A 22899-nucleotide genomic window follows, 5' to 3' on the forward strand; every position below is an offset into this window, starting at 1 on the left:
ATATGTTGCCAGGTGCAAGGGTCGGTTGGGCTGGTAGCCGACTCTCTGCCGGAGATTCTTCGCACCCCCTGCCCCGCCGTTACCGTAACCGCTACCGGAGTCCGGGATAGCGGGGCTGCCGGAGACTGGGGGCCGGGGCTTTGTTTGTTCCATCATAAGGAGGTGTGTTTGCCATAATCACCGCGCTTGGCAGGCGTGTTGGTGATTCTCCTTTTTTACGGCGGGAGATCGCCGCCTCTGCTAGGAGAGGAGGTCGGGTCGATTTACCGCCGCCCGACATTCGGCGTTGTCACTCGTTAGCACCACCCAGGGGACACGTGTAGGGTAACTAGGGTTTGTACCTACGGACGTGAGCGACAAGCCCCCCTATGTAGACATACACAAGCCAAAATTCAACTTGAATACTATTTATTCCCCGAACCATACAGTCTGTTGTTATAATAGGTATACGCATTTTTTAAAGTTAATTTTATTTTCTTGACCAAAAGGTCCGATGTTAACAAAAGCCTTGCCTTTTAGTCTAAAATCTATACTGCCGTAAAGTCTTTTATTGACGTGAGCCTCTAAGTTACTATTTATATTTATAGTCGAAAAATGGGGCTGATATCCATACTCAAAGATACAAAACTAGATTTTTTCGCTAATATTGCATAAATATTGTCTTCAAATGAAACGATTTTGTATTTTCATTAACTAGCCGAGCGAAATAATGTAGGTATTTCGACTCCAAAACAAACATCTTTGTTTGTTTTAACGGTGGTAAAAGTTTATTTTGGCTCTACTGAAAAGTTTCAAAAATGGACATCGGCCCTCTTGGTTCTGATGTCAAGAGTTTGTAGTTTCTTCCACAAATCCTTCCCTTCGTACTCGTAGCACTTTTGATGTGGATATACAATGACGGGTCGATCATTAAAATTAACTTGGCGTTGGTGTAGGTATAGGTACAATGTACAATGGGGGTCGCTAAACATATCACTTTGGACTTATTTCGTTCGTTAAATAAATAGATCACCAATCGCATCACAAGATTTCTTATATATTATATACCTATGAATATGGTCACTACAAGCTTATGTTGAGTTAAGGTTTTTTCATTACTTAAAATAGGAGAACCCTTTAGTAGGTAGAAACAGAAAAAAGAAACCGACTTTTTTACGTTTGGGAGACTTGGCATTTTTTACAAGTTAGGTATGTTTTTGTTTTGATGGCATTATGCTTTGTCCCGCTCATACTCTGTGGCCGTCTCTTTTTAACTCGGTTACCGCGCTATCGTTGTGTAAGTGAGCCTGACTATGTGTGCGTGGGCTGCGTGGCTATCGCGCGCCGCCGCCGCCGCCGCCGCCGCCACCACCGCGCCGCGCCGCCGCGCAGACAATGTATTTTGCCGAAATACCTACCTACCTACTTTGTAGTTGGTCTGAGCTTCCTACCTATTTGATTTGATTTCGAGAAATTTGACAGTAAGAGAGTGAAAAGTAATATATGTTTGATTTTGTTTTAATTATAATATGACCTACGTAAGTACCGAAGTTCAGCAATTTCGTGAAAAAATATTCAGCTCATCCCTACTTTCAATAGTACTCACATACCTACCTACCTGTAAATTAATAGGTTCCTTCATTAACATACCTACTTAACTAGAATAGAACCGTAAGTATTTATTTTAAAGTAGGTACATCAGCATGGTCATTATGTATGTCGTTGATAACTCTTTTCACCGTAAGCAGACTGTCAAAAAGCAAATTTTGATACTATTCGCATTATGTAAGTCCGGTTGGTTGCCAATAATGACGTCATCATGGGTATAGACTTCAATCCCCACCGGCCGCCATCTTGTTAAAATTATATATATTATGCGAATATTTCATCGAAACCCGAGATTGGTATTTTGTATTGGATAGTTGGAATCATAAGTACAAATTTGGGTGGCCCAACTGTCTTGTCTTGGGCAACTAGTAAACAGTAGCTTTTAAATAAAGAATTAAATTGCTCATATTATGTCCAAATGTGAATTTTATGAGACTAAACCCAGAATTCATAAGTATATAGTGGCTCGTGCATTCGTAATGTGAAATTTGAAACGATTTTCTCCTAGCTTAGCGCGAGACTATTATTATTCTAAGGGAATTTTCTATGAAAATTATGAACATAATAAAACTTTTTTCTATTTAGGTATATGACTTAGTAGGTAATGCATTCATATGTGAATTTGAAATTAATATAGGTAAGTAGTTAGTTAATTATGCACTTATGTGGTACTTCATAAAAATATATCTCGGTAGTCTCGGTACCCAAGTGCATCATGGAATCTATCATCATTCATCATAATATTCATAGTCCATAGCTGGATTTATGTCTCCTTATAGGAGCGGAATAAAATGTTGTCCTTCATCTTCCTTTAGGTACCGGTCACCTACCTATATGTCGGAAATCCAGCTAGTCTACGTGATCAAGACAACTACTTATATGTTTTTAGATAATTTAGTTTACATGTAAGTACTTGCTATACAGTGAAGGTCAATGGACAACATTTCAAAAAACCTAAGCGGCTATAAATCGAAAACCATTTCGAGATTTAGCTTTAAAGGCCACAAAAAAAATATTTTTGAATTTTTAGGATATATCATTTTGGAGAAATTCATAAAATAGTCTAAAAGTGCTGATGATGTCATTCATTAGGTGCGATGCATTTTGTTGCTCAAAGCCTATATAGATGAAAAAAAAAAATAACTGTCACTTTCATTTTTAATTGACGTTGACGTTTTATCGTGACGTTTTGTTGTTTATTTGGGTCATTTTCATAAATTCTGTTCTGACACTTTTAGACTTTTTTTTATTATTGATCATATAAAATGGTTAGTACGCATTAAGAGATGACCCGCTATACAGGGTGACTGTTAAGTCGATGTATTCCTTTAAATGGGTTATAGACGGAGGCATTTCCAGTCGATTAAACCCCATAATGCACTATCCGAAAGTTAACCATTTCTGAGTTATTTAAGTTTTAAGTTTTTTTTAGGTTTTTGCCGAAATTTATGTTTAAAAGCAAAATATTTAAAAAATTTACCATTCTTTTAATACTTTTTTGATTGTTTTGCATCGATGACACCTTAGCCAACTAACTATAATCATTAAATGCGGAATATTCAACTTAATTTAGACACAGTGCTTCAAAATAGTTGAAACATTAAGAAAATGTTAAGAAAGGTGAAAACAAAAATGCTAAATTAAAAAAGAATTTTATCTGAAAAATTTTCAGGCACTACAGCTTAAAAACATAGTTAATTTATAAGCTTTAAAATGACATATTCAAATCTAAAATCGATTAAGGTATTTCCAAGATATAGCCAAAAACAACTGCATAGGCGGACAAATCTCAGTAGGGAAACGAACAAGATTAGTTCCAGTTTTAAGGTAAAATGTCTCATAACTGGACTTTGTAGAGCTCTGAACCTTTTACTAATTATTGTTCTCCGATAACACGGATCCTCAAAAGCACAGATCGACGACAATGTTGCTTCACCGAAATAATGGTTGTCCGATAACTCGTTAGCCGAAAGTATTATTCAGTAATGTTTGGTAAAACAAATTAATTCTTCACAACCCGGTTCCCCAAAGCTACTGTTCGACGACGGTTAATTCGCCGAAAACATGATTTTCCAGTAGCACTGACCGATAATGATTGTTTTAACTTCACCGTGTTCAAACACTGTGCCAAATGTTTTAGCTGAAAAGTTTCACCGAATAGTAGGTATTATAGGAGATGTCATTTTTCGGTTAAACAATTTCACATGCTGTGCTGTCGAAAAAGCATTCTATCGTTACCTTAATCGACTTTAGATTTGAATATGTCATTTTAAAGCTTATAAATTGAATATGTTTTTAAGCTGTAGTGCCTGAAAAATTTTCAGATAAAATTCTTTTTTAATTTAGCATTTTTGTTTTCACCTTTCGCTACATTTCCTTAATGTTTCAACTATTTTGAAGCACTTTGTCTTAATTAAGTTGAATATTCCGCATTTAATGATTATAATTAGTTGGCTAAGGTGTCACCAATGCAAAACAATAAAAAAAGTATTAAAAAAATGGTTAGTTTTTTTAAATATTTTGCTTTTAAACATACATTTTGGCAAAAACCTAAAAAAACTTAAAACTTAAATAACTCAGAAATGGTTGACTTTCGGATAATGCATTATGGGGTTCAATCGACTGGAAATGCCTTCGTCTATAACCCATTTGAAGGAATACATCGACTTACCAATCACCCTGTATAATAAATGTCCCAGAGCATGCCCCGGCCTACATAGCTGAAAAATTTTGGGGTATATTATATTTATTTTAAAATAGTAATATATTATGAATTCAATTATGCTTGACTTTAATGCTTAGTAAAAATATTATTTCATGATAAGTATTTTTTTATCATCAGAAATATCAATGTCACACTTTTTTGTCATTTGAAAATACCCATTTGTTGGTTGGCACGTAAACAAAGTTTATGTCACTTGTCAGTTGTCAGTGTCATTAATGTTTTTTTTTCGAGACTAAGGCAAAGGACTAAAATCGAAATTGAGCCTAAAATGCCTACGTCACTTCCGGTTTTAAAATAATAAAGTTTAAAGTTAAATATAACATGGAAAAATAAATGTACATGAAAAATAAAAAAATACAGGTCCTCTAATTTTTAACAAACTTTCCGAATAGCTAATAAAAATATAGGGTAAAAAATGAAATGTTGTCCATTGAAATAAAATAATAACACAATTATTGATTGTGTGTTATACTTATTTATCAATTCATTATGACTGACAAGATATTTATCAACTATCTACCTACACACAAAATCAACACATCCGCAGTGAATTAACTATGATCAACACATAACTGTCAGCGGTCAACATTTATTATTTTCAACATTTATTCGCCATTTCTAACTAAATAATGCGGCAAATTAAAAAGCCCTAATGTCAGTACTTGTAGTTTGAAGTGAAATGAAGTTGTCATTTAGTCGGTTAACCAAATCACAGAATATTTTCATAAAAATTTTTCAACCTCTAGTCTAGTGTATCGATAAATCTCATACCTATTATTCGTTTAGTGATCATGACCGAGATAGCCGATGCCAAAAAATGGTTAGAAACCCATCATAGATTTATACGGTTAGTAATCGCGAATCTTTGACACCCGAGTTACATAATGGCCCGGCTGTTACCTATTATTCAATCACTACCTATCCTAAAACTACAGGGCTATGCCCTTTATTAGGGAGTAGGGTCTCATAATTGTTTTGTGTGCAATAACGTGTAGCTACTAAATTAAGTAACATAATTAGAAAACTGTATGTACACACTGATTTGAAAATAAATTTTATTTATTTATTTATTTATTCGTTTAGTGATCATGACCGAGTTAGCCGATACCAAAAGACGGTTAGAAATCCATCATAGATTTATACGGCAAGTATTCGAGAATAGTTGACACCCGAGTTAGATAATGTGGGTGCAGGCATAGGCACCAGGGGGAGTCAGTGCCTTAATGGCTGAACTTTTAGTAGAAGGTAGTGCCATCTCTTTATATTACTCTTACTACCAAAAAAGATGTAAGATGGCGTTATCAACAAGACCATAGAACAATAACAAGACACATAGATAAGTAGTATTTGAATGTTAACATTGTCATGATCTATGGCTTTTATGAAGAAATTGCGTGTCAGTGTCAGTTCAGTTGTCTTACAATGTCTCGCAAATAACATTTTTGTAATAAAAGCCTATACTCTCGGTATATCGTTATTTATAAATTTTATATACCTACAAATAAAAATAAACATGGTGTGTCAAGAAAAAGCATCTTTATCCGCAAAAAGTGTTTTTATGAAATTCTTGTGAGCTGACAGATTCCATATGGATCCAGGTTCCATGTGGTTCCACGGGAACCGAGCTGAAATGGCGGCACTGGCAAAGAGCGATCGACATCTTCATATCCGCTGAAGATTAAAATACTATGTGTACAAAACTGATAAATGTCGTCAAAGATTTGCCTCGCGAGGATAAATGATGCACTATTGGACGAAATGACTTTATCACCACGAGTGACAAGATTTGCTTCTCTTGGGAAACATAAACTAGCAAAACATGAATTGGTTTTCATGGTGAAAGGAATACACACACCCACTCGCATATTATTTTACAAGTGACATGAACAAAACTGAACTGAAACATTGTTATATGCGAGGTAATAAAGAATTATATAATAATTTGTTTTTTATTTATTGTTGCATGTAGGTAGGTACGGTGGCCTGCGCCTAAAAGTATACAGGCGGAGTTTTTAAAATAGCGATCTCAAGCTCACATGCTGCTCAAGCACATCCACATAAACACCCTGCTACACACATCACACACAACACGTCCCCGGATTTATAACAGATGTAACTGGTCCCTTCATCATCAGGGATCGTTATTTTAAAAACTCCGCCTGTATACTTTTAGGCGCAGGCCACCGTACATAAATAGATTGAACTTAAATTTAGCTGCTAAATGTAATAACTGTTGTGTGGTGTAACTACGTGAACGCAAATATGTCTTATATCTTTATAGATTGAAGTTAATAGCCGGATCCCCACCAGACGATCCAACGCGATCCGATCGCGCGATCCAAGGAATCTTACATACTAAACTTCTTGGATCGGGCGATCGGATCGCATTGGATCGTTTGGTGGAGATCCGGCTATTAACTTGTGATAACAATATCTATATATACAGGGTGTCCCAACAGGGCACCCTGTATGTATGTACAATGAGGTTGAGCAATATAAAGAGATGGCGTTGTAGGCTCAGTATGACGTATGGAGTATGACAAAAAACTCCTCCAGATGGCACTCTTTACACAATTGTTTATTTTTTCTCTATGATAGGCACGTTGAAATGAAATCTCATCATAAAAATTGCCATGCGTAAAAAATCAATATCTACCATTAATTTTATCGCATTTTATGATTATAAAAGCAGTTCTTTACGAATCATTGGGTTTTATTTTTATTGATAAATAGGTACGAGAATTTTATCGATATTATAATAAATAAATGAAAATTTCAATAAACCAATTTATTCCAACAACTTATTTTGTGGGATTTAAAATCGATATTAATCTTATCAAGTATCGAGGAACGACTTTTTTATTCAACGTTGAAGAAAAAAACCATGTATGTGTGTAAGTCTTGTCACTTTTGACAGTTACTATTTTCTTTTTTCTGTTGAAAACTTTAGCCGAAATTGTCTGAACTGTTTGAACTGAAAAAGTCTCAAGAAGTTTCTTTTAAGTATCCAAAGTAAGAAAAATGTTGAGGATAAGTTGGGTCCATAAAGTGACGAACGAAGAAGTTCTGCGACGCGTCGGAAGATCCCGAGAACTCACCTTGACCATAAAACTGAAGAAGACAAGCTATCTTGGACATGTGCTCAGACACGATCGATACAGACTTCTTCAGGTCATTGTGATGGGCAAGGTAGAGGGGAAAAGACGTGTGGGCAGAAGGAGAAAGTCGTGGCTCCGTAACGTAAGAGAATGGACGGGAGTGGTCAGCGTAGAACAGCTGATGCGCTTGGCGAAGAATAGAGAGGAGTATGCAGAGCTGACTGCCAACCTCCAGTAGTGGAGAGGCACTAAAAGAAGAAGAAGATCCAAAGTAAGTATCAATATACCTAGATGGTTTGAATATAAAGATTGCAATACTCAGAAGGTATTGTACCTAATATGAAATTTATTTACTTATGTCGAATTGATTTAGAATTACTACTGACAAAGCTATTTATGGCATTATACACAAGGCACATAACCTATTTCTCTACCGCGAGCCGCACGCACCCACCCATTCACACGCTGATTTGGTACGCCCGTGAATGGGGGCCTTTAGAAAGTTGTTAAAGCGGGCTGCTTTCTATGACTATTAATGATAGGGTAATAATTTGGTGCTACCCTTTTAATTACAGGGTGCTTCCCCTTGGTGATGAAAATGCCGCACCGCCACTGTGACTAATACTGATGCTGTTGCTACAAATAGTGCTTTGCCCGACGGAATTGAAATTATGTGTAAGTGTGTATAATTATTAATGAATAAAAGTGTTATAGGCACTGGATAGATATAAGCCTTAGTATAGATAACAAAAAACTTTATTCATTTTTGCCTTATTCAGATTCTACTGAGAATGAAGAGAGCTGCAGCCCTACTCCCACTCCAGTCAAAAAAAGGGCGCCATGAGTATTAAAAATACAAATATACATACCCTCTATGAGGGGCCTATGTCCAGCAGTGGATGAATATTGACTGATGATGATGATACATACCCCTATATTCATAGAAATTAAAAAGTACATTATAGAATACCTATATAGTTACATCCATTAAACATCTTTCAAAATTTCAGGAACTCCCAGCGCAGAGGCTGAAGCCAAAGGAGACATGATGGTTTTGCAGCGCGAGCAGATACAATGCGATAGCAAGAAGGCGGACACCATGGAAATGGTAGCTGCAGCAAGAAATACACAAACTGCTGTAAATTAGGCCCACAATGCCAGATGAATGGCATTCATAGAAGCAGGACTTGAGTTGTGGAAAAATGTAGATAGTATTCCTAATCGTAATTCATTAATGAATCCTACTTAATATAACAAAAACATGTCTTTAAATGCATCAACATGGTACCTAAGTTATATACTTTTTTCTAGGCTCTTGAGAAAAAGGAGGAATAGTTCTAATTATGTAATAACTTGATTGTTACTGAATGATTATGAGAATACTCAAAGACTTATATGGGAAATAAGGCTTTTATCATTAATATTATTAGTTTTATTAAAGCTTTGTTGTTTTCCAAGATGATTTAGTCAGCAGTGGATATCTGACTTTAGAAAACATATACTTAGGTAATTTGGTTATTCTAGGAAAGAGACTTAAATAAACAAACTGTGATTAATTTGTTGTTTAAATAAATATAAAGTGAATGTGTATAAAATGTGTTTAATTTAACAACTTACAATTTGAGGGATGTTGAAGGAATGTGCAAGTATATGTTTGCTTTCGATTCATCATGCAATACACCCTTATATCTCTGACTACACTTAGGGTGGGTTGCACGTCAACTCAAATCCCTTGAAGATTGGTCTCTCTCGCCGAGAAGTAAATATCTTTAAATACACCATTTAAGATATCAGTAACGCCATCTGTTGGTCAGTAGCGTGCAACAACACTCATCGCAATAAAATAAAAATAATTTAATATGCTGATGTAGTTTCTAATGTGGATTTGAACAATATAAAAACATTTTGTCTCGGTAACTTTTATTTACATACACTGATAAATAAAATTATTTTAACTAGCTACTGGATCAATATATAATACTTAAATGTAATTATTATTTCAACGTAAGTTGTCATACGGTATAGTAGATTTTGATGTTTATTGATACACTTAGTAGTTCATAGCATCATGATGCGTCATCAATTCATCATCAAATACGTAGGTTAGGCCTAATGCTAATTATCATTGCGTCTGCGTCATTTTACACATAATATGTATTAAAGAGTACAAGATAGTTAATTAAAATGTATATAGATGGCGCTTTTATGAGATGTGTCACCTATGAGTTATACTTAATATATAATTATGTTTGTACACACCCAGCTTGCTGATTTTTATTCTTATCAAGGTTTAACTTTATTTACAAAACATAATATTTTCCTATCTGCACCCATTAGCAAAATTAAATTTAATGTTGAGCAGTTTAACATGTCGAACATCCATCAAAAACATTAAACGTTAAATCCCAAAACACTGCACACTATCAAAATAAAATAAAAGAAGAAAAACGCTTTACACTATCAAAATAAATAAAATACAAAAAGAAAAACGCTTCACACTAATAACATAAAACAAAAGAAAGATCCGCGGTGTGTCGCGAACCAACGACTGATAAGGACAAACGTATAGATCTCTTAACCAACTAGACCACGGTAGTGATAATTGATTCAGTGAAAAACTCCTTCACATTCTTTCCTAGCCTGACTATTTTTCAGTTACTTACAATTTAATTCATTATTTTGAAGTCCCTTGACCATGTACGTATGTAAAGTAGTTATTGCTACGATCTATATACCATCGTCTATCCATTACATACACTCGGTGAGTGGTAGATTTAGTTCTTATCAAGTTTTAACTTGATTAACATAAAATTTTCCTATATGGGCGACTATTTTTTCATAATTATTAAGAAAAATACCAATTCTACACGATACGCTTAGCACTACATGATAGAGGACACTGCAATGAACTTATGGGCATACAAAACATTTAACAGCGTGCTCCCAGAGATTAATTACATTACAATTACTTCGGCGTTATTAAAATCGCTGCCAGCCAGCAGCGATTTTGGATGACATGACGTCATCGTCACACACCCGCGCCTTAGGACACGCAGCTAGCAGTTTAGCAAAACTGGTAACTGCTGCTAGCTGCACTTTATAAGGCGCACGCCACGCCGTAAAGTAATTGTGACGTAATTCATCTCCCGGAGCACGTTGGTAAATGTGATATATGTCTATAAGTTCATTGATATATTCTCTAGCATGTAGTGCTAACAGAATTTTGCTACAATTGCCTTTTTTTGGCCATACAAAAATTGCTGCTAGTTTCTGCTGCTATATTCACAGACCTAACTTGCTACGGCGTAGTCTCGTAGCTATGGCATAGGCCTACAACCTACAAGTAGTAATCTAATAATTTTTTGGATGGAAATTTGAGTAGTAGGTAGGTCCCTTATTGACGAACAAGATGGAGTGTCAGTGCAAAAGAAACGTATTTTGAATTAGTTCGGTTAGAAAATTTGTGACTTTACTTATTGGTACAATGCCATTGTCATTACGTTAAACTGTATTGCGGTTTGAAAGTAAACAAAGTGGGAACAGTTTTGTGCTTTGTTATTGTATGTGTCACACTGTCTTGTTCGTCTATAATTAATCTAACGAGATCCTTAAACACCACTTACCAGCAATTGTAGTGACGCAATCCGTGTTATTGTAATACACATTCTTCGACTTATCATGAGGGTGAGATATCTGTATCTGGTCTTTACCCTTGAATCTAAATTCGTCACATCTGTCATCATCTTGCCGTTTCACCCTACTTTTTTTCTCATTAGGCTTAACACTAATAGTATTATATTGTCTGAAACCGTTATCTAGTACAGTTTCACCTATATTTTTTCGTCTCTCTTTCAAAGCGTCTAAATAACTTCTATGTACATTCAAATTTTTGTCTTGAGTCTTGTCTTCGGCAGTGTAGATTTCATCGTACTCTTTAATCTTAGGTTTATCGTTATTGTTATTTACATAATTATTGTTGAGTATTTGGAAGTTGTTGGTCCGAGTGTTGGCCATGGTTGGGTAGTTGGTCTCGTGGACTATCTCATGGTTCCTCAGTATAGAAGTCATGACGCTGCCGCTGGACGACCCATGATCAAATGTTTGCTCCAATGCTGTGCCGAATATGGAACAAACTGGAACAACGAGAAAAATATATAAGGCATTGTTTAATTAACAAACAAACACTCACATCTTGTACTAATGTACTCCCTTGCGGGGTAGGCAGAGGTGCATTGCTGTTTAATTTATACATAATTTATTGTTGGATGGTAGTGTTGGAGAAACAAAATGTATAATTATGCTTTTTTATAATCTACAAAGTGCGTTAATATGAACACCAAAAGAGTCAATGACTCCAACTAATAATATAGTATTTTATTGAACCCCAATAAAAAATACAGAGTAAACTAAAATGTATACAAAATAATAACAAAAACTCTAATAAAGTAACTTTTTTACTGAAGTCCTCAACATTTTTAGTCATTACTTATAGAAATATACTGAAGTGTTTTTAATTTATCAGCCAAAAAGACCATTCGTTTTTTCACACGACTTCGATGCGAATGGCTAAGAATGACCCTCATCCTGGTCTACAGTAGACAGTAGGTATACAGTAGACAAGTAGACAGTATACAGTAGACGGCGGCAGACGCAACGCGAGCCTATAAGCCATCTCAACTCTCCACTGTACACCTGAGCGTAGAGTATTCAACTTTACAGAGGATTCTGTGAAACTGCGGGAGCATCAATTAAATTCAATAATTTACCATGGTATTTAAATGTTCCAGAAATTGCATTCTCGCCCTGAAATACAGACTCACTTAAATACATCAGTTTCAAAATTCTAGGTATTAGGAGGCAGGTTCTAAAAATTGTAAGTAGCATAAAGAGAACATGAAACGTGGCAGTTTTTCAAAAACGCTTACAAACGGAAGGTTTGTTTTTTTTTCGAATGACGGCACTAGTTTGGCCGCCGGTTTAACACGAATTTTTTACCTAATAGTTAAGTATAGATTTTTCTCACACGGCTTTCCCTACAAAGAAATTAATTAGCTATCTTTCCCTCAAGAAGTCACTGTATTAGAGTATAATCTGCACGTAAAATAGCGCGGCTGCTATTCAAGCAGGTCCTTTAGTCACCGGAGTAGCACCAGAAGTAGGGATGTGAGATTCCATATGTATATAACATAATATATTATATACAATACATACAATTTATATATAATATTTCCTTTATCCGGCGAAAATCCTACTGCGGACTTTCAGCCATTCGAATATGCAGGATAAAGGCGCATCGGATATGCTCGTTTCTCTGGTACAAGGCAGCTTATTATGTTGTATCATATTATTATATTAAATTCCTTTTGGCATACACAACACATGCTGTGTTGGAAGATAATAGTAATAGTGCAGCGTACAAATACTACGATTAGAAATAATAGTTATAGTGAACAAAGGGTTAAAATAACACAAACGTAACGTTCAGTTCGGTTTAGTGGATTTCGATAGCTTTGTCAAACTATCCAACCGTTAATCTTTGAAAGAATTTGGTTTGTTAATTTGACAAGGTTCAAAAGTGCATTCACTGTCAACTTCAGAAACTATCAAGAACCGGAATGTACACTTCCGTATCAATGAGTTCGATGGAAGATAGTGATCTTTGAGAGGTTTATTTTATATCCATCTATCGAAAATTCAGCTTAATTAGATCTTTGGTAATCCAGTGTAATATGTGTATAATATAAACAATAAATAATACTCCTGATTTTACAATCGTCAACATGTTACAAAACACACACAAGCAACTTGAATACAGATTTATTCTATTCTATTCTAACATTTTATTTGACAAATAAAATAATTTTATTATTATTATTCTTAGCCCCTGTTCCACAATGTCTGGTTAGTCGCTACCTGTCGGATAAAATACATGCTGTCACTGTCTAAAAAATAATAACAGAAAGTGACAGCATGTATTTTATCCGTCAGGTAGCCACTAACCAGACATTGTGGAACAGACCCTTACTATAGCTTCGCTGTAGAAGGTGAATTTATAACAGCCGTAAAGTTCCTTTAAAATTTACCTCAAAACATAACGTGACACCGCTTATAAATATGACGGAAAATGAAAACTGAACGTGACAATCTCGAGGCAACTCAAAGAGGCATAGTCAGAGCATGTCCCATCCCTAGCCCCGAGTGCGTCAACAAGAAGCGGCTCCCTAGAGCCTTGCCCAGGGTACATCACTAATTTATTCATCACTCATTTTGCCGTAACGGCCCCGGTTGGGGAAAAAACTCATTCACCTTTAGTTATGTCTCGTGGCTACAATTTCCGTCACGGACTTTTCTGAAAGTAAGACTTGGAGTTTGTCTGTTTCGTAAGAAAGTTTTGGTTCAATTCTATTTATATAGATAGATAGATAGATCTTCTAATATTCTAATATTCTTTATTTGTACCCACCCACACATAAAATAACTGTATCGACTGACACCGACCCACTTGTACTGGAAAATGAAAGCCTACAGACAGTATCCCGTTTTGTGTATCTCGGCAGTACAGTCACCAACCAAGGTGGGACGGACGAAGACGTTGCAGCAAGAATAAATAAGGTGAAAGCTGCCTTCGCACAACTAAGACCAGTGTAGGACTCCAACGTGCTCAAGCGTCGCGTGAAAATCTCCCTTTTGAACTCCGTCGTCAAATCGGTTCTGCTGTTCGGTTGTGAAACGTGGAGAGTGACTAAGGGATTGATGAACAAACTACAAGTGTTCGTCAACAAATCCCTGAGGTCGATCCTCCGCATCTTCTGGCCGAACACAATCCGGAACGTTGACCTGTGGAACGTGTGTAAGCAGACCTCCATCGAACAAGAAATCGCATTGCGAAAATGGAGATGGATGCCACACAGTCAGAAAAGGAGCCGAGAGCAAAGCGAGCATTGCCTTCGAATGGAAACCGCCTGGCGGCCACCGCAGACGCGGTCGCCCCGTGCACACATGGCGGCGCACAGTGGACGGCGAGCTGCAAGCGCAAGGCCTGAGCTGGACGGAAGCCAGAGCGGTTGCTGAGGACAGAACAGCGAAGCGCACGCTTGTAAAGGCCCTCTGTACCACCGGGGTACCATAGGACAGCAACAACACATAAAATAAACTTAGTGAATAGCTGTTCCCGCGAGCTTCGCTTCGCCTTAAAAAGTATTCTGAGATAAAAAGTAGCCTATGTTCTTTGTCAGGGTCTAGACCATATGTATAACAAATTTCATTCAAATCCGACCAGTAGTTTTGGCGTGAGAGTAACAGACAGACAGATAGATAGACAGAGTTACTTTTGCATTTATAATATTAGTTAGGATGTTAAACGGCAATACGGCTCGGGATCTGCCATGTGGCAAAGAACCTAAAAAGTGACTGAAAAACTGACTGTTGGCTTTCGAGTCACCTCTGATTACTCCGTGTATTATAGTCTAATAATATTATATATATAAAAAAAAAAAAATGAAAACATTGAATTTGTGTTCCTCAAGTTTAGTTTTAAGACTTTAAAAAACTAATCACCAGATGCCGAAAAACCACTTTCTTTTTGTTAAGAAATTGAAATTATTATAATAACAATAATTAGAGTATTTCAATTCCCAATATATTGAAGATCGTATACGTGATAAAAATACCTGGTTAGAAACAAGAAATCTCAGAACTAATAAATTTGACTCGAATATTTTTCCTTTGCCATCCTTTATAGTCGAGATATAAATAATGAAAAAAAAAACCTTGTGGAATTCTCGCAAACAGATTTCCAATTCTGTATTCTCAGAGATAACCTCTAGCGACACACTTGGAATGTCTGAAGCTTACTCTTCAAGTCAGTTTCAATGTCGTAATTATTACTTAAATAAAGTCTGTTTTTTAATCTCAGATATTTAATTGACAGATTCTGAACTGTTCATCAACAGTTGATGGTCCCGTTCCGGCAATAGAACGATACGTCACTTAATCGCGGGACAATCGACTGTTGATGAACCGTTCAGGATCTGTCAATTTAGTATCTGAGATTAAAAAACAGACTTTGTAGCCGACAATCAACGTATTGGACCTTCGTAGCAATATCATAAATCATAACGTGTGATGCGAACAAATGAAAAATTCTCAGCCCAGCCACTCTTTGAATCGACAAACGAATCGGCACGCTTAAAACAACGAGATAGAGTGGTCAGCGCTGCACTATTTTAGTTAAACTTATACTTATAATAACCCCTTTCATTCTTACATGGATAAATAACACACACTTGAATAGAATACTAGCCTAAGAGTAAGCCTTCTGAATCTGTAGACACTTGGACGGTATTCGGGGCATGTGTTGAAAATTTTGGCGTTTTCCGATTTCAGGACCAACAATTGACCGTTTTATTGAGGACTGTAGTATAGATTTCGGTTTTTATTTTTAAAAAGCCAAAGAGAAGGTGACTAAACATTATAGAAAGCAAGTATAATACACTCACGGGCAATGAAAAGGTTCCACCGAGAAAAGTACCAAATTACTCCTAAACGGAAAAGGCTAGCCTAATGATGCCTTCTGCGATGTTGAAGTACATTTATCAGAGCATCACGATATTACCAACTAAAAACAGTAATATTTTGTTCAAATATTAAATTGCGATCGTTTGGTGTCGGAATTTTGAAAGTGGAACTTTTTCATTGCCCGTGAGTGTATTATGGAAGGTATATTTATAGCTAGAACTCAACAATACCTAAATTCATAACGACATAATACGGAAAAACAGCAAAACAAACTACCTTTTTACCTTTGATAGTTAAAACAAAATTTATGAAACAAATAAAACGAGTGTGCTCCATTAGTCTTCTATTGTTTGCCAGTTCGGCTTAATTCATTTCACAAACCATTTGGTAGTACGAGTTGTTTTTTGTATACAAAATGCAAAAATTGCAGAACAGAATTAATGGTAAATTTTAATATAAAATTAGATGCTTGCAGACCATTCATATGCTACATTTTGTAACATTGTGTTATTTCATAGATATTTATGTTTATTCTCAATTCTTATCAGGTTTTAAATGGTATATATTCCAAAGGATACTAGAAATTTATGAAGGTCCATCAATCATAATTATTATTTATGCGTGATCTTTCTACGGTACACGGACGGAGAAAAAGTTCCAGTGGAAAAATAATAGCTTAATGACGCCCCGTCTGCAAATTTTAAATTAATGGTTTGAAAAAAAATGGAGTCATTTGGTGTCGACGTTTTCAAATTGGAACAAATAGATCATAAAGATTCTCCTCTTCCTCTTTACTCAATGGCAAAATACCTCGTGGTGTTCCCTCCTAATACTGTGTCCACTTAATTTCAATACAGCCTATATCCCTAATCCCCCTGGCGTGCAGCCAGCAAGCAGATCGTTACAGCCTAATGCCGCCATGTGTATTATATGAAACTGGCCCCGGATTTGAATAAAGCGATTCTGAAAGGAACCTTTGTAGAGGAATTGGGATATTCTGGCGCCTTTATTTATCTATGAGTACAGTTCGGTTCAAGTGAGTTGACCAATTTTGTTATGATTTTTTTGTTTATTATCAGTCTAGAATATGATAGAGGTAGAGTAGAATATGACTTGATTGGTCACCGCAAATATAAAAATAATATATAAACCAAAACAATGGGCAGCCTTATCGCTAAGAGCGATCTCTTATAGGCCTACCTCTCTCTGTTATCGGGTTGTTACTTTCAAATGACAGCAGATACATGAATAAATTCAACTTAGCGTGGTAGGGAACTATTTCTTCTCCTGAGGAGCTATGACTATTTATTTTGTTGCCATTTTCGGTCAAGTTACGTGAACCGCAGTAGACCAAAGCTTCAGTTTGTCAAATAGTAACCTTAGCTGTAGTTTTTACTTGAAAAAATACGGTGAGTATATACATAATTACCGCATAACCTTTAATTTATTCCATATTTTTTCCGATAAATATTTGCCACGATTCAAATAGAAGTGCAATATCATTACTAGTTCCACAAATCAATAGTTATTCAAAGACGCTTTAATATCATTCATACCATCGTCATATCTCTGTAAGGTAATCTGGAGGCATACTCCGAATTGACGACTAGAAAGTAATGTTTCAGACTACACTGGTAACACCTATAGGTTCATAATATATGACTTTCTAAAAGAGCTCACAATGAGATGACAATACTAGCTGATGATATTCTTCGTAAGAGGACATTTTCCCAACGTCCCAGAAGAGTAAAAACAGATTACAAAGCACTATTAATATATATTATCAGTCAGTCCCTTTGTTGACAGTTCCTCTCTCAAACCTAACACTGCGTTGCTAACTTGTAACGAAATATTAATTAGTAGGTATACATATATAGTATTTATTTATTTCTAAATGTAATCTTCCACCTTCCGGCATTGCAACGCACGGATAGCATTGAGTATTTTTTGTATACAAATTCAAACAAGTGCGTCCACTTCATCGGCATTGCCGACGCCGTTTCTCCGTACAATTATGAAAATCCGTTTGGTCTGATACGTACGAGTACGATACCAAACGGTGGACGCTTACCTTAAGCCTTAAATGAGGCATGGAAATACAATTTTTTTTCATTGGTTTTCTCCCGTAACGTGCTATAATTCAAAATAAGGTAAGAATTATTTTCCCTTTGCCTTATTAAGGGTTAAAGTGGCTTTCTAGAGAAGGCTTTCCAGAGTAGGCCTCTTGGCTCGGTGCCACGCGGCGCAGCTGACGGCAACTAATATATTAATAAAAATGCCTGTAGGCTCCACGCCGCCTCCTGCCATGTACCCACCGCTGCTGACGAAACTGACGGGGTACAGGGGTAAAGCTCATTCATGTGGGAGTGAGATAGAATGAGTAAGCGAGTAAGGTGATAGGAAAATGTAGATGGTGCCACCGCACCGGCGATTCTGATTATAACCACATTGTCAAGTTGTGTGCTCTCTCAAGTTATTAATTCCATTCATAATAATAATAATAATATGTGTGGATATGTCACACACAATCCTAGTCCAAACTAGGCAGAGCCTGTAATATGGGTATCGGACAACTGATATATCTACACTGATACGGAGATAGATACATATTGTATACATTATTAATATATGGTTGTCTGGTAGAGATTGCTATAAGCAATAGGGCCGTCTATTTGTAATGTGTTATATTAAAGTTTTTGTTTTTTTTTTTGTTTTTGGTGCAAATAAAGTAAGTTGTAAGTATATATCAGTATCATTGTGTAAGTAGGTATTTGTTAGGGGTGGACTGTATTTGAAAGTCTTCTTCAGTTTTCTTAGTTGTTTATTGTTCCGCTTCTGTTTTCTGAATGACAAATTTTCATACAAATTGGGCCTATATATATAGTCAGAATTAGTCACGCAAGCGATACCTGTCTGAGTGAGATACCTAACTCTAATTTACCTACCAATGAAATCAAAGTATTTACATCTTACAAACTATGATTACGAAACTATTATGTACATGTTATTTCTAAGCTAAACTTAATCTAATCTTCTTAGCCTAGGTATTTTCGTCGTGAACATTCTCCCGCCGTCGCTATCTTGCGATTCTATTGGCAGCACGACGATCCTCTTCGTTGGTCGACGCAGCACGTGCCCGTTGCTCGTAGTGATGTCGACGACTCGCACGATGTTGTCCTTCCCTGGATGGACAGCTGTGACTCGTCCTCGGGGCCAGGTGTTGCGCGGGTTGTTGGAGTCGCACACGATGACCAGGTCGCCGATCTTCGGTTGGCTGCCGGTGCTGTGAGGCTCCCGCCGGTGTTGGAGTCGCGGTAGGTACTCCTGCATCCACCTCTGCCAGAAGACGTCTGCCAGCCGTTGAGCTCGTCTCCAGTGCTGTCGTGCGTGGTCGTCCTCTTCACTGAAGGTCCCCGGCGTCGGCACGTGGCAGTTGGGCCCGATGAGCAGCAGGTTCGGTGTGAGAGCCACGGGGTCGTCCGGACTCACCGCCACATGAGTGAGTGGGCGGGAGTTCACGGTGCTCTCCACCTCAGCCAGCAGGGTGCTGAGTGTCTCGTCGCTGGGGTACTTCTCGTGCAGCGTCGCTCGCAGGGCATCCTTCACCGTGCGCACCATCCGCTCCCACGCCCCGCCCATGAATGGTGAGGCGGGCGGTATGAAGCGCCACATGATGTGTCGGCGCGCAGCTTCCTCCTGCAGGGCCTCCGTGGCGGCCTCGGTGAGCTCCTTGTCGGCAGCCTTGAAGCCCGTTGCGTTGTCGCTCCACAGCTCGGTCGGACAGCCGCGCCTGGCTATCAGGCGGCGCAGCGTAGCGATGGTGGAGTCCGCGCTGAGTGAGGCCGCTACCTCCAGGTGCACAGCCCTCGTAGTCATGCAGGTGTAGAGTGCGACGTATCTCTTCTCTCGGTGTCGGCCCACAGTCACCTCGAGCGGGCCAAAGTAGTCTAGACCCGTGTAGGTGAACGGTCTGACATGGTGGGCCAGGCGTGCTGCAGGCAGGTCTCCGGTGGCGGGGCTGGACGGCTTCGCTTTCTTCATTCTGCAGGTGAGACACGACTTCACGACATTCTTCACAGTCGGTCTTATCTTGATTATCCACAGCCGTTGTCGTAATTCATTCACGACTATTTCAGTCCCGCCGTGGTGCAGCTGTTCGTGTACATGTTGAATGTACAGCCTCGTGTATCTGTGCTTTCCATCTAGCACAGCTGGGTTCGCCGTCTCTTCATTGATGGCGTCGGTGGCAGCGATGCGTCCCTTCAGGCGAAGTATCCCGTAGTCATCGGTGTAGGTACTTAAGCTTTTCAGCTTTTCAGTACCAGTGTGCGCGAAGTCGAAGCATTCTCGTTGTGAAAACTCGACCCATAGTCGCTCGGCGTGAATTAGGTGTTCCGCCGCGACTGTCTTGTACTTTCTTCGTGGAGTGTTTTCGTGCTTCTTTTTCGTGTTCGTTGTCGGTGCTCTCGCTGTGTTCTTCCACTCGCCGTCTTGAGGTGCGTTTTCTCTCGTTCTCTTGCGTCGTGCGGCGTGAGTGGCGTGCTTGTTGGCACGACACAGGCTGACGAACTGTAGTACTCGAGCGGTAACACGTATGAGTCGTGTCCACCTCGAGAATCGCTCGATGTCCGGCAGGTGGGCGTGTCCGAGCGACACGACGGCGCAGCTCTCCTTCTCCTCGCCGGTCTTGGGTACTTCTTCCCTGTTCTCCGTGGGCCAGTGTTCTTCAGTGTGCCGCAGGAACTCGGGCCCGTTGAACCAGCGGTGTTGCGCGTCGAAGTCGTGCGGCGTGGCTCGAGTTGCGTCGTCGGCGACATTTTCAGCGGTAGGTACCCATCTCCACTCGCTTTTCTTTGTTGACTCCTCGATTTCAGCGAGCCTGTGAGCGACGAAGGTTTTGAATGTGCGTGGCTCAGCTCGTATCCACGCCAGCACCGTCCGTGAGTCGCTCCAGAACACTCTTCTCGTGATGTCTTCATAATCGTGTTCTGATCGAGTTGTGTTCGAGATGCGAGTCCCGAGTACCGCAGCCTGTAGTTCCAGCCGCGGTATCGACGTAGGCTTGATTGGTGCTGTTAGGATAAGTAGCTATATATATATCTTAACCTACCTACCTGTGTTGCTATATGTATGTATGCGGTGTGACATTAGTAATAAATCAGTCAACCATTAGCCTCTGTGTTTCACTGACGTTACACTGGCGACGAGCGGAAGCGGACATCTTGTTTTCGGCGTGTGTGATATTTAATCGTTCGATAAAATGCCAATCGGCAAAATAGAAGCCTTTGACCTAGGGTCGAAACAGTGGTTATCGTACGTGCGGCGGGTAAATCAGTTTATTTTACTTAACGAAATAAAGGATGAGCTAAAAGTGCCAATGCTAATCACGGTCGTCGGCGAGGCCACGTATTCACTGATGTGTGACCTCTGCTCACCGGTGGATCCTGAGAAGAAGACGTTCGACGAGCTGGTAAGCTTAGTCTCCGAGCACTTGGAGCCGAAGCGGTCCGAAATAGCGGAGCGCCACGTCTTCAGACTGCGGCGCCAGCGCCCCGGCGAGCCACTGATGGACTACCTACAGAGTCTCAAGCACCTTGCTTCCACCTGCAACTTTAAAACTAACCTGGAAGAAAACTTAAGAGACCAATTTGTGTCGGGACTGGTAAGCGAGGCAATGAGGTCTCGGATCTTCGCGGAAACAACAATCAAATATAAAGAGGCGGTGGAACTGGCTCTGGCGCTGGAGGCTGCAGAGAAACACGCGGAGGTGAGCGGCAGCGTGGCGGCTGCGACGACCTCAGGTGGCGGCGGCGGCGGCGGCGAGGCAGGCGAGGGCCTGCACCAGGCGAGCGCGAGGCGCGGCGGCGGCGGCGGCAGCGGGGGCGTCTCCCGGCCGCGCTGGCCAGGCCGCGCGGCCCCCGGGGGCGGCGACGGCGGCGGCGGCGGGCCCAGGGCCCAGGCCGCAATGCAGTGCTGGCGATGTGGCAAGCCACATCGGCCGGATAGATGCAAATTTGTGCATTATAATTGTGATCAGTGTAATCAAAGGGGTCACCTAAAAGTGATGTGTAAACAAGTAAATAACAGTGATAATAGATGGGCCGGGCGGCACCATTTCGTGAATGAGGAGTCGGACGAGGACATGTTTAACATCGCGGTCGTAGCGCAAGGTAATAAACCTTATTTTATAAAAGTACTGATAGACAATTGTGAGATAGAATGTGAAATTGATACGGGCAGTAGAATATCAGCAATTAGTGAAGACTTTTATAAACGGGTATTTTATCACCACCCACTAAAATCGGATAATTTAATGTTACGCTGCTATTCTGGTTCACCAATCGAGTCACTCGGTTATATTAACGTAGACGTTACCTTGGGGGTTGAAAAGGCTAAGGGCTTATCACTATACGTGATAAAAAATGGTAACCGTCCCTTACTAGGCAGGGATTGGATGCGGGCACTCAAAGTTAATCAGATAAACTTTAATGAAATAACCGAGACCTCATTAGTGAACCAGTTACGGGCGGAGTTTCCTGAGGTGTTTACAGATAAGTTGGGTACATGTAAACAAACCATTCGATTACAGCTGAGTGACGCGGAGGGCGTGTACGTACGCGCGCGGCCCGTGCCGCTGGCGCTGCGGGCGCGCGTGGAGGCCGAGCTGCAGCGGCTGCAGGCCGACGGCTCGGTGTACCGCGTCCACCACTCAGACTACGGCACCCCCATCGTACCGGTCGTCAAGGAGAATGGCGAGGTACGAATATGCGGTGATTATAAGATCACAATTAACCCTAAATTAAAGAGGGACTTTTACCCTTTACCTCGCATTGAGGAATTATTTGCTAATTTGAGCGGGGGGGAAAAATTTTCAAAGATAGATTTGAAACATGCCTATGAACAGTGTCTTTTATCTGAAGACTCTCAGCCGTACACGGCTATCACGACGCACATGGGTACATTTGCCTACCG

General features: G+C 39.3%; 1 protein-coding gene and 1 long non-coding RNA gene across 2 annotated transcripts in view; one reads left to right on the forward strand and one right to left on the reverse strand.

Moving 5' to 3' along the window:
- LOC105389736 overlaps positions 1–22899 on the reverse strand; it is a 68807-nt gene that overhangs the window by 17422 nt on the left and 28486 nt on the right. Inside the window, exon 2 of the mRNA XM_038109762.2 lies at positions 11034–11543. Within this exon, the coding sequence (XP_037965690.2) occupies positions 11034–11543 (510 nt within the window). The remainder of the gene's footprint in view (positions 1–11033; positions 11544–22899) is intronic.
- LOC125490115 lies at positions 7640–9000 on the forward strand. The gene is made up of 3 exons (XR_007267460.1): positions 7640–7681; positions 7986–8085; positions 8421–9000. It is a non-coding gene; the product is annotated as an uncharacterized LOC125490115 (long non-coding RNA).

The sequence above is a fragment of the Plutella xylostella genome, chromosome 20 (genome assembly GCF_932276165.1).
Source record: "Plutella xylostella chromosome 20, ilPluXylo3.1, whole genome shotgun sequence".
NCBI classification, from domain to species: Eukaryota; Metazoa; Arthropoda; class Insecta; order Lepidoptera; family Plutellidae; genus Plutella; species Plutella xylostella.